Source organism: Schistocerca americana, chromosome 5, assembly GCF_021461395.2.
Source record: "Schistocerca americana isolate TAMUIC-IGC-003095 chromosome 5, iqSchAmer2.1, whole genome shotgun sequence".
NCBI classification, from domain to species: Eukaryota; Metazoa; Arthropoda; class Insecta; order Orthoptera; family Acrididae; genus Schistocerca; species Schistocerca americana.
The window spans coordinates 189384548-189402409 of record NC_060123.1 but is presented as its reverse complement, the minus strand read 5'-3'; the positions used below and the strand labels follow the sequence as shown (position 1 = coordinate 189402409).

The 17862-nt window shown below is 38.9% G+C and overlaps 1 protein-coding gene across 4 annotated transcripts in view; it reads right to left on the bottom strand.

The window, feature by feature from the left end:
- The window catches only part of LOC124615281 (acyl-coenzyme A diphosphatase NUDT19), an 84260-nt gene that overhangs the window by 20699 nt on the left and 45699 nt on the right, over window positions 1-17862 (bottom strand). For all 4 annotated transcript variants that reach the window (XM_047143041.1, XM_047143043.1, XM_047143044.1 and 1 more), the window contains 2 exons: window positions 13558-14192; window positions 13256-13463 (listed from right to left, as the gene is read on the bottom strand). In XM_047143041.1, coding sequence (XP_046998997.1) covers window positions 13256-13463; window positions 13558-14190 — 841 coding nt within the window. In that variant the 5' untranslated portion in view covers window positions 14191-14192. The remainder of the gene's footprint in view (window positions 1-13255; window positions 13464-13557; window positions 14193-17862) is intronic.

The following is a 17862-nucleotide window of genomic DNA, read 5'->3' as shown; positions in this document are numbered from 1 at the left end:
TGTTGCACATCATGAGCTTGGACCAATCACTGTTTTTATTTTGCTTCTTTTTTGACAGTTCAGTACACCTTCTTCCTTTTTTCACGCTTGATCTGTGTTCAGTTTTTGACAGGCTATCTGTTGGGTCATTTTACCACTAAATCTGAGGGTTGTGTGGTAGGTAATTTCCCTTGTAAGTAGTTAATGCATCATGGAATAATGTGCACGTGATGTTGCAAATACTGTTGGAAAATCATACACGCACTTGCGATGCTGAATGGTAATCAGTTGTAATGATTTAATCTAACACACATGTTTATCACTAGCATACCTGCTGTTCTGACATCTAAGGGTCTGGTATGAATCAGAAAGGTCTATTTTAGAAAAAACAGTGACCACCTGCTAAATTTACCAGTAGTCCAACCAGGTGTGATATAGGATACTGAGCAGTTAATGGTGACCTTCAAATTTTGATATATACTTATGGCTCCAGAGGGTTAACCAACAATGATAATTGCCATGGCCCATTAACTTGATGTGATTGGAGTGACTAACCCTGACTCCTGTAAATTGTCATGTTGTGATTTTATCACTTCTTTTGTGGCAAACATGATTGGACAAGTTCTGCTAAAATGTAGACTTGCCTATTGCTTGAGCAAGATGTGTGCATGGAAGTCAGTTATCCAACCTAATCCTAGTTCAAATAATTGCTATAGTTCTTGCACAATTGTTCCAACTCCCTATATCGAGTGCTTTAAAACAACAGGGTAATATTGTCTTGGATAATGAACTCATAACTAGTGAACATATCAAGACCAAAACTGTTAGTAGCTCTCAATGATGATACTGCTAAAAATGTTAGAACACAAGCTACATTTTTGTTCCTCACTTGAAGTGTTGCCTACATCCATAGTGGTATGACTTCTTTACTATGCATGACAGCCTGCTGCTGGAAAAGTTGCAGCAGTAGCACCCCAATATGCCTGTAGGTGTCCCTATCTATCGGTAACACCACAGCCTTGATGTCTGTTTTGGTTGGCAGGAGAGCCAACACCGTGTTACTAGAGGAGGCCGAAAGGCACGCGTTTTAGCTCACGCAGGCTGGCGTGAGGTCTGGAACAGGACAAGGAAATTAGAATTTATAAAAATGGACGTAGTTGGTGGAATACTTAACTTTAATCCATTAATGGTGAACATTGGTCTGACGGTACATGATTCAAAAGATCCATAGTAACTGGCAATGGCGCCTTACTAGGTCGTAGCAAGTGATGTAGCTGAAGGCTATGTTAAACTACCGTCTCGGTAAATGAGAGCGTAATTTGTCAATGAACCATCGCTAGCAAAGTCGGTTGTACAACTGGGGTGAGTGCTAGGAAGTCTCTCTAGACCTTCCGTGTGGCGGTGCTCGGTCTGCAATCACTGATAGTGGCAACACGCGGGTCCGACGTATACTAGTGGACCGCGGCCGATTTAAAGGCTACCACCTAGCAAGTGTGGTGTCTGGCGGTGACACCACAATGTCAATTTTGAACAGCATAAACACACCATATGCACAGCTTGTTTGGTGAATTTCATGTTGGTACAGCCCTCAGTGATATGGCAAGAACCGGTGTGTTGCCACCTGGGGCTGCAGACCAATGGCTCACGTAGACTGCTGCCAGGCAGCCTGACTTATTTTGTGTATACTACAGCTTGTCCCAATGCATCTGCTGAGCTACATGTGGCATTTAGCACATGACTTGTTTCACTTAAACTACAGGTCTTTGATGGTAATGTTGATGACTTTGAGTTAATGTTCACTGGCTAGAATGGGAGCAATGTTGTTCTACCCACTCCTTAATTGGAACAGCAACTAACAATGTGGGTCTTTTTTTACATTTGGAAGACAGGGAGTGACTGTCCTCAGCTATCTGCAACCTGCAACAGAAACTATTCACCCCACAAACCTCACCATCAGATGCCTGTTGTGTTGATGGCCAGTATGAAAAGATGTTAACAAATGGGATCTAAAACGCTTAAAGCTTCAGTGCATATGTCTTCATCCAGAGCTGCACTAAAAGTCTTGAATCAACACATGCATATGAAACCTTACAGCTGGGACACACGAGCTGGCATTTTCCACTGAGGCTCTGCACATCTGCAATTTAGGCTGCTTAAGATTGATCAGGGTATTTTTGACACTGATTTAGCTGCAGTCAAGTCTCTAAGACGTGCATTTGTTGTGCATAATGTGCGGACAACAAATTGCTGATGTTAGAGAAATGTAGCTCAGAAGTGTCTAGTAATGGATGAAATTTTTGTACTATTCCATAAATAGCAGTACTTGAAGAGAGCAGTAATGCTGGTTGATGAGTTGACTCAATAATATCGTTAAAATAAAATAAAATGGAAGATCACTTAATTGCAGCAAATTCATTGTTAGTCTCAAACATCTGTATGTATTACTTTCTAGTAAGACTATCTACACTGAACTTTATTTCCTAAGGTAAGGGAAAATACAGTGGAGGTGACAGAATTGTTTCGGATGTTTTCTGAGGTATGTGCTCTTAAAATCTTTTGCTCTGTTCAATTTTGTGCACTGAAAAAAAAAAGTTATATTATTGCAAATATTAAATTATTTAATTACAGACTTAAGAGTGTATTATCTTTTTAATCCTTTTCTTTCATCCAATTTGAGATGGATCCCGCGTGTCTGAACATTATTTCCAAGTTTTAGAAACAGTATTAATTACGTTTAAGCTGTATCTGCACAACCTTTTCAATGAACCTGGCATCTGATTTCCTACAACTTATTTTGTGTATCCCTTCCACTTTTTGATCCAACTAGTAGTTATATTTGTGTAGCCATAGTGATTTAGGTTTTATGTGCTATCACTTTAAAATGCTTGAACAGTTTGTTAACAAGGTCACATCTGATTTCTTTCCCATTTTTCTGCAAAGGTCTGTCTCTAAAGATTTCATTGTAACAGTATCTTAATCTCAAATATTCTATTTTCTCACAATTTCGAATTTTAAAAGAAGCTGATTTTCCTACTGTTCATTTATGTACTGTTTATCTGCTAGTGAAAGTTAATAAATATTTTTTGAAGCAAAGTACAAAGAATATTTGTCAAAGCAAAATTTATATTCTTAGATAAAGGGGAAATGTCTGTTGCACAGAAAAAGTAGCAGCAAATGTCAGTGGATTGAGTGACTGTGCAAAGGTAATGCCTAAACATGAAATCAGTAATTTATGATCTCATCAGGCAAGAAGGGTACATTTTTTTATTGTATATCTGCATAGTAGTGACAAGGATATCCCACCAGTGGACTTCAACATATAGGTGGAATCAGTTAGTCACCTCCATAGAGGGCAGCACATGGACATTGAGCCACACAGCACCAGAGGATAGCAGGAGGCACTACATAGATGGGCAAACCCTTTGGTTTCTCGGCCACTTTAAAAAAGTGCTCAATGTGGCTGAGAAACAATTCACATATTGTGCATGGAGCACTCCTTCACACACCATTATAGTGCTGTGTTGATTACCACTTTGTGGATGAGGACTTTGATTTGGATACAACTGAAACAATTTGTGCATTGATTATGATGGAGTTGGAATTTGTTAGCTTTCAAATCGCCGTGTGAGCTCACGCATTGCTGTACCCCAATTTATAATGTTTGTAAAGATATTCCACACCAGTTTGCACTTTAATCTGAGCACTGCATGGCTAGACTCACATATCCAGTGGCATACACAACTCTCATTTGCTATTGTAAATACAAGCATCTGCTATGAAATTGTAGCTATTAACAAATATCTGTCTTGAAAGTCTCTTCGGGTTTGCTGCCGGATCCTAAAATCAACTTGACTCGATATTTTGGCGATCCAACTGTTCACCATCTTCAGGAAATGCTGCTTCTGCTGATGAGTCCTGCTGAGAACTGACGCCAGGTTGCAAATCAACGTCCTATATAGGCCACCGTTCAGTACACGGCGCATGCGCCGCCCATCATGGTTTCTGCCTTCCAAAACAGGGAGGTGGCGCCACCCTTAGTGAAACACTGCTGACAACGATATATCGCAATCAAGGCCGCACCGAAGAACGTTCAGTTTTGATGTGAGATAATACAGGATTCCATGTTTTGCTAAGAGGAAACCCATTGTCTCTGTTGATTAAATTATCAGCCAACCTAATTTCAATCACCTCTTTATAGACACTGTTCCAAAAACCGAAAATGTTGGCAACCACAACAGTTTCCTGAAATTTCATTTTGTGTCCCTCATTTAGGCAGCGTTCTGCTACCACCGATTTTTCCGGCTGTTGTAGCCTCATGTGACGGCGATGTTCCACATACCTATCATGCACTGTACGAATAGAACGGCCAACGTAAGCTTTCCCACATTGACACTGGATTTTGTACACAGTGACGTACAGATAACAGGACCCAAAGGAGTCACCTCCACGAAAAAATATGGGCCTATGATAAAGGATGCCATTAACCTGCACCACAAGTCACCTTTGCAGAATGAAGTGGTATCAGTTGATGTCAGTGCAGATTTTCCATTGCTCATATTCTGCAATTCTGCACATTGATATGTCCTTGGAGATGTAAATGGGCTCTGTCTGTCTGCAGAATGTTGCTTATGGGCCATTCATTGTCCACTTCCATGTAAGCAAGAAATTCCAGAGCGAACTATTGTCTTGCTGGCAGGTCAGCAGGAAGCAACTCCTTAACATGGGTGGTATCGATAGCAATGCAGGGTGTTTCACAGGATTTTATGCACTGTGCTCACAAGCATGTCCAATGTTCTGGAAATTTCCTGTGCATTGCATGTGAGCACATCGCTGATTGATACCTCCTGCAATGTGAGATCTACTGTTTTCCTCTCACAGTCACATAGCACTTCAAAAGGAACTGCATTTTCAAATTTTGCAATCATCTTTTCCATACCCTTAGCAGACATTCGACCAATGCCTTTCTTCATATCCTCGAGTGTCTAGAACTTCTGCAGGGCTACTAGCACATGGTCACTGTTCTTGTTAAAGAGTTTTACTAGCTGTGTGTGATCCTTCGTGGAGACAATCATTTTGGGCATCTCAGATGCAAACTGAGGAACAGCCATGTGCTGTGCATCTATTGGTGTGCATATTCTGACATTTACAGTGCCATTGACTGGTAAAATTTTTGTAAAACTTTTTTGTTGCTTGGTATTTCCCCCTTGCATCAATAATATGCTGTTCAAATCTGGTGTCATTCTGAGCAGTGGTTCTCTTTCTATAGCATTTTGAAACTGGAATTTTAATTACGGATACCTTGTATTTGTTTCAGGTACAGCTGAAGATGAGGCTAGAAATCTTGAAATCAGTCATGTTGAAGTAAAACTGAAGATCATATAATTGCAGTCTGAGGCAACTCTGTCCTTACTCTTGATTTATTATATGATTTTGTTCTCATGGTTCTGTTGGTGATTAATAGTTTGTATGCTAACTGTTTCTTCTAAATTTCAGCACTGTATGCTCATCTGATTCCTTGTCTATATAAAAGGTAGATATGTTAACAGGGTATTCCACAATAGTTACTATTAATAAATGAGCTTCAGTCCTTCATTGATAAAGTCCCAGAGCATGGATCCAAAGGCCTCAGGTTCAATCCCTGGCTAATTGTATGATTTTTATCTATCACTTCGCTTCTGCTAATTTTTTTTATGTGAAAAATACTGAACTGCACCACCATCTGGGGTCCATATTAAACTGTAGTTTAATATGGTTCAAAGGGTCAGACGAAGGCAACAACATACCACCTCACAGCACTTTTTTGCCTAGTAAAGAACCATTGTGTTCAAACCAACTTTTGGGTTGATGACAGGTTTACGTATTAATAGTAGAAAGTTTGTGGTGTCTAAATTATATTAAAGTTAAAGCTCTAGCGTTCAATAGCCATAGACACGCTCGTTGTGATACTCAAAAGCTTGGGTTTTAATTTCACATAGCTTATGGGCTAAGAATGTTGTATTAGATATAACCTACCATCTTTTAATAATTCCAAAGATTAACTGATTGCATCTGTTTAGGTGAATTGATTATTTTGTTGGTTTCCATGTTTATACTTACCTTGATTCTAATGTCTTTCATTACCTTACAAACAACAGATGGAAAAACGTTAAATATAGGGTGCACCTGCAGTTGCATAAAGCTAACTACTATGCAGTAATATCTGGTATCCCACCCCCCACACACAATAGGCTTCTTCACATAATACTTTGAACTTAACTGTATTGCTGACTGTTAATTCTCATGTCAGAGTATAAAGAAGTTTGGAATAGTGTTTACGTAGCATATACAGGGTGTAACTGCTATAAGCATATATATTTCTGTTTGTGACTGAGGATGCTGAGCTGAATATTTACATCATTTTCAGATTAATAATTATAGCTCTTACGAGCTGTGTGTTTTTAGGCTGGTTAGTACCTCCAAGTACGTGACAGAGAAAGTTGTTAATGCTTATTTTCCTCTGAGCAGCAGGTCAGGTGTTGAAGTATGAATGCAGGGACACAATATGATTAGTCTATGTTGACAGGCACAGTCCACTTAGTGGTGAAGTTACGGACATGCAGAAAACATCAAGTCATTACGTTTTTGACGTGTTTGTGGGGAGACTGATGTGTGTACATATTAAGATATCACATATAAAAATATCTGTACTTATACCCATTACAACCCTATATAAAACTAAACAAAACTCCATCCAAATGGGCCTCGGAAGGCCCAACAGTACTGACTGACCGCCATGTCATCCTCAACCTATAGGCATCACTGGATGCAGATATGGAGGAGTGTGTGCTCAGCACACTGATCTCCCAGCCATTGTCAGTTTACAAGACCAGAGCCACTATTTCTCAGTCAAGTAGCTCCTCAATTTGCCTCTCAAGGGCTGAGTGCACCCAACTTGCCAACAGCACTTGGTAGACTGGATGGCCACCCATCCAAATGCTACCCAAGCCAGACAGCCTTCACTTTGGTGATATAACAGGAACCGGTGTTACTACTATGGCAAGGCCATTATTGGCCACACCCTGTATTTCATTTGATAAGCTCCATGAATAAAGCAGTAAAGGTCTTTCTGTCGAAAGGCAAACACCAATATTAAGTCAGGAAACACACTGTACTGGCACAAGTCTATCAACTGTTTCTCACTTGGCATGCTAAGAATAGAATTAGTGACACTACAACAGAGATTAAATTAAAAATTAAAAATCTGGGATGAAATAACAACAACAATATGAATTTGGATAGATTGCTACTCACCACATAGAGAAGGCATGGAATGATGGACAGGCACATTTAAAAGTAGAAGTGTGGGATGTTATTTAGCTATCAGACAAACTCCATCATCAGAGGAAGAAACACAATACACATCTCCTTCTCTATGTGGTCAATGGCAATCTGTCCTAATTCATATTGATATTCCATAATGTCATACACTATACCACATAAAATCTTTGTGTCAGAAGAACAAATGATAAACATTAACTTGATATTTCCTTTTCTTTCTTTCTTTCTTTCTTTCTTTTTCTCAGCTTATGATATATTTCCTTCATCAAGATTATTTTTCCAGAAACTAGACACTTAAGTACCAACATCAGACACACTGTAACCTGTAGATATTTTGAAGCACTGTGATAAATAATTGAAAACTTGAAACCATTGTCAATAAATAAACAGCAAACTATAGCATTCATTCCACATTTTCCAAAATGTTCTCTGATAAGTATGTCAATAAATGGGGACCACTAACAATGTGCTTTTAATATGAATAATATTATGAAAATAATAGATTGATACTCAGCATAAAGATGACACTCTGGGTTGCAGACAAGCACAACAAAAACTCTGTTACACACTGAGCTTCCAGCCAAAGCCATCTTCAGAAATAACACCACACACACACATTCACACAAACAAGCACACTTCACACAAACATGGCCACTGTTTCCGGCCGCTGCATCCAGAATGCAGCTATCACATTGAATGAAAGCAGCAGTCCAGAGTGAGGTAGGGAAGAGAGACGGACAGCAAGGTACAGATGGGAGCAGAGAAGAGCACTGTCTGATGGAGTGTGCAGGGATTAGATGATGGCAGGACAAGACTGCCAGGTGCAACATTGGGAATCTGTGAGGGAGGGAAGGGGTAGAGGAAACATGGAGCGCAAAAGGAGAGGAGCAGAGAAAGGAAAAGGACCAGTGGGTGCATTGGCAGACAGTGGGGCACAGTAAGAGGGAGGAGACATGAACTGGGAGGAGGGGCAGAAACTGTTGGGTGGAGGGTGTGGGGACAGTATGTAGAGACCGGGGTAATTTCAGATGTGGAGAATGTGTTGTAAGGATAACTTTCATCTGCACAGTTCCAAAAAGCTGGTAGTGGAAGGGAGGATCCAGATGATCTAGTCTGTGAATCAGCCATTGAAATAAAGCATGTTATATTCAGTTACATATTGTGCCACAGGATGGTCCACTTTGCTTTTGGTCACAGTACGACAGTGGCTGTTCATCCTCATGGACAGCTGGGTCGTAGTTGTAACAACATAAAAAGCTATGGAATGATTACAGCAGAACTGGTATACGACACAGCTGCTTTCACATGTGGCCTGGTCTCTGATTGATTAGGTTAATCCTGTGACAGGCCAGACTGGAACAGGAAGTGCTGGATGGATGGACTAGTAGGTCTTGCATCCCAATCTTGCACAGGGATATGATTCCTGTGGCAAGCCATTGCAATTGTAAGTGGCATAGAGATGGACTGGGATGTCATGGAGGTTCGGTGGGCAATGAAAGACCACTTTAGGAGGGGGGGTGGTGGAATGAATTTGGGTAGGATAATTCTTCATTACATGTAATGGTGATAGATAATCAAAGTCTTCACAAAGGATGTACTTTAGATGTTCTAGTTTGGGGTGGTATTTGGTGATGAAGGGGGATACTCCTTTGTAGCTGGTTCTTGGGGGTGTTGGAAGGATTGGGGGGGGGGGGGGGGGAGGGGGAAGGGGGGGGGAGTATACTGCACAGGAAATCTGTCCGCTGACTAAGTCTGGGGGGTAGTGCCCATCTTGAAGGCCTTTGTGAGACCTTCAGCATATGGGGTGAGGAACTTCTTGTCACTGCAAATTCACTATCCCTTGGAGGGATTTTTTGGTGTGGAAGTGATAGCAGCCATCAAAATGCATGTAATGTTAATGATGGGTGGGTTTAATGTGGACAGAGGTGTCAGAGAAGAGGAAGTCAACATCCAGAAAGGTGGCACGTTACACTGTGGAGGACCAGGTGAAATGGATGCAAGAGAAGGTTTTGAAGGAATGATGATAAGGTGTTTTGTCCCTGAGTCCAGATCATGAAGATATCATCAGTGAAACTAAATCCAACCAGGGGTTTGGGGTTTTGTGAGGCTAGGAAGGTCTCTAGATAACTCATAAACAGGTTGGCAAAGAAGGCTACCATGCAGGTGCTCATGGCTGTTCTGTGGATTTGTTTGCATACTTTCCCTTCAAAGGAGCGGTAGTTTAGTGCTAGTATAAGTTTAATAAGGTGCCTAAGGAATAAGGTTGTGGGTTTGGAGTCTGAAAGATGTTGGGGGAAGTAGTGTTCTATGCAAGGAAGATCATGGGCATGAGGGATGTTGGTGTGTAGGGTAGTGGTGTCAACAGTCAGAGTGACTGTATCAGTGGTCGCATCCATGCACAACACAGAGCTATGTGCCTGTGCGTATTGTTGCTGCAGCATCTCATACCCCAAATTCTTCCCACTGATAATGTAATTATTCCTATCAATCACATTTCCTTCCTTATTCTCGCATATTTTCACTCATTATTTTCCACACCTCCCTGTACCACATTAACTTGTGAACCTTGACCACCTCCGCTTCCTTCTCTCTCTCATCACTTATCCCAACAAACACATACTCCCATACCTCATTTGTTTTATTCTTTTTTCCAACATTTTGGTACATTTTTTACCTGTTTGTGCATGTTTGTGTGTAATTTTACATATTTTAAAGTATTTGTGCAATTTTACATATTTGTGTGTATTTTTGCATGTATGTATGTCTTTTTACACTTCCTTTTCTATTATCCAGCTCCCCTCACAATCACCTAATGCTTTCATTTGCCAATTTCCTGCATGATTTCCTGTTTCCCCAAAGCCACCTTTGCATAATTAGAATCCTGCTCCATCTTTCTGCACCAGTTCAAAAAAGTATTTCTTTCCCTGGCTGAAACCCTGTCCCACATCCTACTCCTTAAATGCTGCCTAAAACATGGAATCTATCCCCCCTCCCTCCTCCCTCCCTTCTCACTAAAATTCCTTTCTCTGGATCACACCATCACCTCTTCAGATTCTGCCAGACCCTGTCCCTCACAAACCTCGTACTGCTAAAACACATCTCCATCACAGAGGTATCACAGAACCAACTCTGTACCCTCCACAAGATACTGTTATTGTGCACTCCCTGCAACAAACATAACATTTCTGAAACTGAATCCCTTTCCCTTCAGCAAGTGGAAGAGCTTACCAGACACAACCTCCATAAGTTATATAATCTGCTGACGTCTTACAATTGCCTTGGGGCACCATTGTCCAGTCCCTACTTCCCACAGTGTTCCACTGTGCCAACACCTCATAGCACCCAGGCCTTACCTAGCTGGCTTTTTCAATTGGCCACAGCCCCCGAAACTCCCTTCCAATACTCCACTAAATCCAGAGCCAAAACAATCCCAGAATACTGTTGATAAACTTTTCACCAAAATCCTCAGGTTTAAAATATAATCTAACCTACAATATGAAAGGTAGCATGTTTAGGAATGTAACTGTCAACTGTAAAATTGCCTTAGACATTGTAAATCCATATTTAAAGTCTCCATCTCACTTTTGGTAAAAACAATGCCAGTCAATCTGCCATATACATGGCCTAGTTACCTCTCTTATAACAGACTAGAGCCACAGTTAAAGTTGCAAAGATTATTGGTGCTCATATAAACCGAGAGAGAGAGAGAGAGAGAATAACAACCACACAAGCTCAAAAAACCAGACAGCTCACAAAATTAACAAGACATTAATTGAGAACAATGCCATCGCTTTCAAGGTAGATAAAGGGAACAGTTTGGTTTTTATCAATCGAGACAATTACATTAACAAAGTACATGATTTTTTTCTGCCAATGGTACTGTAAATTTAAATAATGATCCAAGTAACAAATTTAATACCTTAATTAGAAAAACAGTAAAAAAGTGTGATTTCATATTTTCTCAAAAAGATGTACAACAAATTTCTGTTATGAACCTGTGCGTCTGTGTCTTACATACTCAACCCAAGATCCATAAAAGTGGTATCCTGATTTGTACAATTGTCAATTATATAGATAGCCTTGCCTGTAAAGTCAGTAAAAATTAGATATACTATATAAAGAATATTACATTTTAAAGAAAACTATACTGTTAAAACTTCAGTTGAACTAACAGCCAAAATTAAAGACATCTCCTTTCCTACTAATGCTAAATTTGTATCTTTTGATATAGATAATTTATTTACTAACATTCTGATTGAAGACAATATTGATCTCATTGAACAGAATCTTCTCAAACACCAGAAAGTCAGTGTACAAGAAATTAATAAGATCATTAGCTTATTATGTCTAATACTCTCCTATAACTATTCCAAGTTCAATGATGAAATTTTTTCACAACTGAAGGGCATCACTATGGGTAGTTGTATAATGAGTGCACTAGCTGACATTTTTGTTAACCACCTTGAAAGTCAATTCTTTAAGAAATTACCCACCACAGTTAATAAAATTTAATTCTATAATAGATACATGGATGACACATTAGTACTGTTTACAGGATCACTCAGTGGTACTGACATCATGTTAGCACAACACAGTAGTATGCACACTAACATTAATTTCAACTATGGAGTTAGAAAAACAACACACTATGAACACTGACTATAAAAAACAACAATGGTGCTCATAGATTTGGCATCTATTGTAAGCCCATTTCCACTGAAAATGTCATCCACAATAATTCCTGCACAAATGATTGACAAAATGTTTGGTGCAAAATTATGCTGTCACAGTGCTACTGATGACATAATGCTGCAGAAAGAGGAAGAAGCTAAAACTAAATATTTATCCCTACCACATAGCAGATCTGTCTCTGAAAGATTTCATAACACCAAAGTAAGAATACATTCACATGCAACTGCTCATACACAGCATGTCACACCTGTATATTATTGGAAGGGTTACAACATTCCACATCAGTAACCTAAAAATTTTGTTTTCAGAATGCTTGAAAAAGACCACATGTTGAAACTGCAGTTGCAACAAATAATGTTTTAACAGCAAGAAGCAGAATGATTTAATTTCAAAAGCTGCATTCTGGGTGCAGTGGCTGGAGATAGCAATAATGTGCACATGAGATGTGTTTACTTGCACGAATGTGAGTGTGTTTCTTTTTTTTTCTGAAGAAGGCCCTGGCTCGATGTATAACAGTGTTTTTGTTGTGCTTGTCTGCGACTCAACATGTTACCTTTATGGTGAGTAGCAATTTATCCTTTTCATAATATTATTGATTTCCAACCTAGAATTTCCATTATTTTTTTTTAATATGACATATAAGTAAGGTGGCTGGAATGAAAGTTTAAGCTCAGTCCTCTGAAATAAACTCCAGTTTCTAGACTGTGAAAGAACCAATTTTCTCCCTGATAAATTTAATTTCATTTACTGGTCAAGGTAGAATAGTGCTGAAGCTATATAAAAATATGGAGCAATATTATTGTACAATAAAATGGTGAGATTCCTTATCCATGCAATGACCCATCTCGCTGTAAGTACGACAGGCTTAAAAGGTATCCATGCACAAGGAAAAAAGTAAAGGATTTTGCCACCCTGCTCCAAAGAAGTGAATATCTTACTGAAAACAAAAGCAGTAAGTATTTATATCCTCCAGAAGCTGCTGATGGTTTGCTTTCAATAATCACACACAGGAAAAAAAATGTTTTTTAAAGTGTTACAAATTATATCTACAAAACTGCAGCTAGTGGTATAGAAAGTTATAATTTCTTACAAATGAGGCCTGTCTGGCAGTTTTCTACATTTAGCTGGCTACATCAACAACCTTATAACTTTCTAAAATGTAACTTTTCTTTTCTACCTGTTCTAGTTCTCATATTGCTGTCTTGCTACATATTTGTTTTAGCAAATGTGGGAAGTACAGTTGAAGATAAAATGTAAAAACAAGTACCTGGAAGTATGAAGAGTAGTCCATCTGTTGTTTTCATGTGCACAGGCATCCAGAAAGGACATCCAGATTTGACTCTTTCGTGTGCAAAATTAACTAAAGTTTCCACATCATTAAAATTGTATAGTCTAGCTAGTTCATAAACCTGAGGGGGTGGCAACCATATTTTGCAGATGTTGCTCATAGACAGCAACTCACTCACAGATGACCACTGGTAATAAAGAACATGCAAATACTTTATGCTGCTCTTTGGAAATAAATTCAGACACTATAAGTTACAGCAGTAAAAAATTTATATAAAATACCTGCATTTCGTCCATTTCAGTTTTATCACATATTGCTGGAGGCATCTGGTCTAAGACTGCTAAGAGAAAGGTTGTATTAAATCTTCGTGTATTGTGTGTTGGTGTGAGCCAGTTGCTCCACAGATGAAGTGCCCAAATATCTGGAACACATTCAAAATGTTTACACAGGTCCAAAAACTGACTTGGATCTTTTTTCACCTTATTCTGCCAGGTTTCTGTTTCATAGCTTGAAATATATGAAGCCCAGTATGACACTGGAGACTGAAAATGGACATGCTTATTTTTGCACAAAAGAATTCCTGCTTCTTCAAATGTTTCTCTGATAGCTGCAATCTTTAGTGGCAGAATCTCTGGGATATATTGTGAAATGTTCATGTTTTGTGTTCTACCTCCTGCGTTTTCTTCTGTGATGGTGTATCCATTGTCTTTATACAACTGCAACCACTCCTTAGAACCATCTGAAGACTCTGCTACTCCACCAGGAAACACATAACTTCCTGGCATGAAAGGACTGGTCTTACCCCTTTTTAGCATAAGGATCTTGTAGTTGGCAGTGGATTTAGGGATTTGCTGGAATGAAGTTCGTGCAGCTATCATAATACTTGCTGCTTCTCTCCAGCTTTTTGTAGACATCTCTGGAACACGGTGAGAAAAAAGAGAAATCAGGATTTTCTTTATATAAACTATATCATAACATATAAAGACCTGTTAATTTCCATATAGATGAGATGTTGAGTCGCAGATAGACACAACAAAAGGATGGCCATACAAGTTGAGGTTTTGGCCAAAAGCCCTTTTTCTATAGTAGACAACATAAACACACATTCACACAAGTACAACTCACACACATATGACCACTGTCTTTGTCTTTGTCTTTGACTTGTGCTTGCATGAATGTGTGTGTTGTCTACTTTATAAAAAGAGATGTTTTGACCAAAAAATGTATGGCATTCTTTTCATTGTTATATGTCTGTGATTCAGTATCTCCTCCATATGAGGAGTAGCAATCTTTCCTTTTCATAATTTTGTCGTCATTCCAGCGCAGATTTTCCATTGTTTGATTAAACATGTTAATTTGGGTATTATGAGTGTTGAATGACTGCAGTTACTAGTTGGCAGATTGGAAACATTTCTAAGCATTAAAGATGTGATCTGCATGATACTTCACTCACCACGATTATGAGAATTTTCTATGTTAATTGCTTAGTATAAGCACATTATCAATAATGAGTGAGAGAGCCCATAATATAAATATGTTACAGTTGGCTGATGTAGAGAGAATATTTTTCAATTGCATTAAAAAGAAGACCACAATGTTTGTACAGCAACAAAACTGAAACTGCTTAGATTCTATAAATGTCATGGCTTTTAGTGGAAAAGTGTTGTTGATTATATACACAGAAATACTGCTAATTAAAAATGGGTAGAATGGTATATTTAATATACGAAAGGGTCAAAAAATTATTGACAGTGACTATTATATTATTATCATTATCTAAATCTTGTTATGTTCACACACATACACAGTAGACAAAGATAATATTGGGGTTGCTTGTGTGTTTTGGCCCAGTATACACTGTGTGAATGCTAGGGCAGTGAGACACTGTTCAGTTAGTACCAGATGTATGACAAGCATGACAGTTTAATTTAACCAGAAAAGGAAATCCAAGGCAGCTGTAACTCTTGAAGTTAGTCTGCAAACCATCTGCTCAACTGTGTACTTAGTTTCTGAACACACTCGGAGATGTCTTGTAGTCTTCTTAGTTTTTGTATACTGTCAGACATAGTGCTGACTTCTGGTCACATAGTTTTCTTAGCATCACAGAAGTGAGGAGTTATTCTTTACTAATTTTATCAGAATTTGTAAGTCACCAAGTTCCACATTTTAAAAAAGAAAGAAATGGCAGTCAGTTAGCTTTCCCATTATCCTCTGATATGAACAGCCACCACAGTTCTGTTACTTAACGTCCAGACTACCTACAGACACAACAGTCAGTTATTAAATTTTTGTGCCAGGCGTGAGGTACAAATTATCTTGGTGTCACTAATTTGAATAGCAGAAAAAGTGCAGAGCCCCTGAACTTAGGACTTATTGAATCTGATGTGAAGCTGTAATGGCACATCTTTGACATTCCTTCTGCAAGACACTAGACGAACAAGAAGGGGAGGGAGGGAGGGAGGGAGAGAGAGAGAGAGAGAGAGAGAGAGAGAGAGAGAGAGAGAGAGAGAGACAAGAAGAATGGGGAAGAAGGCAAACAGGCTCACACAAGTCAAATGGAACAGCAAACAGGCCACCACACAAGTCAGATGAAATCTGACATGTCTGCAGCTGGCCAAGGTAGCAATGTTGTGGACAGAATGGGGTTGGCAACCAATGAGGCAGGGCAGCAACTGCAGCAGAGTGAAGGAGAAAGAAGCAGCAAATAAAACTGAAATGGAAGGTACTATGGGTAGCAGCAATGCACAGTAATCATCACCAGTAGGCAGCACATCAGTTTATAAGCCAGCTTTTGGTAGTAATAAAGCACATGTAAGTGAATTTCTACATAACTGTGAAACTGCCTTTAAATTTGTTGCTTCAGTACAGCAGGAGACACCACTCAAGTTTGTGAAGACTAGAGTATTGGCTTCAGCCTGCAGTATATTACTAGTGATGGATTTGTTGCCTACTTAGAAGAATGGATGGGCAATTTTAGTTGACAATTGTGAAGCTAAAATAACACGCAAGATTTCAAAGGCCAGCAGGAGTAAGACAAGCTCATTGTGGAATGGAACTCTTAAGCATCATTCTGGGATAGCAATATGGGATATAATAACAGAACTGACAGCATGTTATGAAAATTAAGCAGTGCAATATTTATTCAGGGATCTCTCTGATGGCAGAACAGAAATGATAGTTCACTCTCAGGGTAAATAATTAATGTTAGCCAAAATTATAGAGATGGCTGTAGAAGAAGAGAGTGTCACAGTTTCTGCAAGGAAAAGATGCTATTAAAAATGGAAATACAACATTATAGCATGAGTGTCAATAAGAATGAAAAAATGTTAGAAGTCAGCAAGTTCAATTCCATACCAAGAAAGTCAATAAAAACTATGGAAATACAACACAGCAATTTTTAAGGAAGATGTAGAGACAGGTTGGTCATGGCTTGCAAATTGAAATTGTACAGTGTGTAATCTAGTGGTACACAGAGGACCCTGCAGGCAGAGTAAAGTGGTGACATTTTTCAAATGCAAGTTGCTGGGCATTACATTATAGACTACAATGAGTGCAAGTTGCTGGCATAGCACTCGAGTAATGCAGTGGGAGACTAAGCTGATGCGTAATCAGGCAGTTGCATTATGTCTCAGAGGGAAAGATTTGGAAAGATGACCACAAGATTAAAAATGAGTGTATCAAATACAGGAGCCAAGAACGAAAATGGAATACAATGCAGCCTCAATAGAAAGTGGCAAGCTAATAAGTCTGACTTGACTGGGAATTCAAAAGAATCCATGAAAATGCAATCCATCAGAAAGTATTAGGACTTGGGCAATTGAAAAACAGAGAAGATAGTGACCATTTTGATGCAAATCATTAAGAATTTGCGAGTTTGGCAATGGTTCCACATTATCAGGAGACCTTTAGATCTTTTGTTTGACAGTTTGGTTGGTCATGAATTCTTCACAAAACACAGAGCTGTGATAAATTACGCTATTGATTTATAATGATAAAGGATAAGTGTACTTCCATACAAACAGATTGAGAAAAAAGGTTGCACAAATATTTTTGAGTCTTTCTGAAACAAAAGTGAAAAGGTACAGAGTAAGCTGTAGGGTTCACAGGAAAATCTGTATGTGGCAAGTCAAAACAGAACAGTCCAGGAATTGTAAAAGAAGTAAAGATGCTGAGAATCAGAACAGACTCTCATCAATAAAGAACACTACAAGTAAAAGTTGATGCTAAAGATCTAAAAGAGGTTATAGTACCAAGACAGGAATTGAGACAAAGCTTGGTGACTACAGAACAGAGAATGTGTGTAATGAGCATGTCAAATACAATGAGCAAGTTTATTTCCATGGACTGCCTGATGCTTACAGTAGAGGTGAGGCTGATGCCAGTAACGTGCAATTAACATACTCTGGAACAGGCTGTTCTGTCCTCGACTTGCCACATACAAGTTTTCCTATGGATCATACATCCTATTATGTCATTTTTCATTCTCATTTCTGAAAGACACAGAAATATTTGTGCAAACTTTTTTCCTCATTATGTTGCATCGCCAGAGGTCAATCTGTAAATTAAAAGAGAAAATTATAAATTTA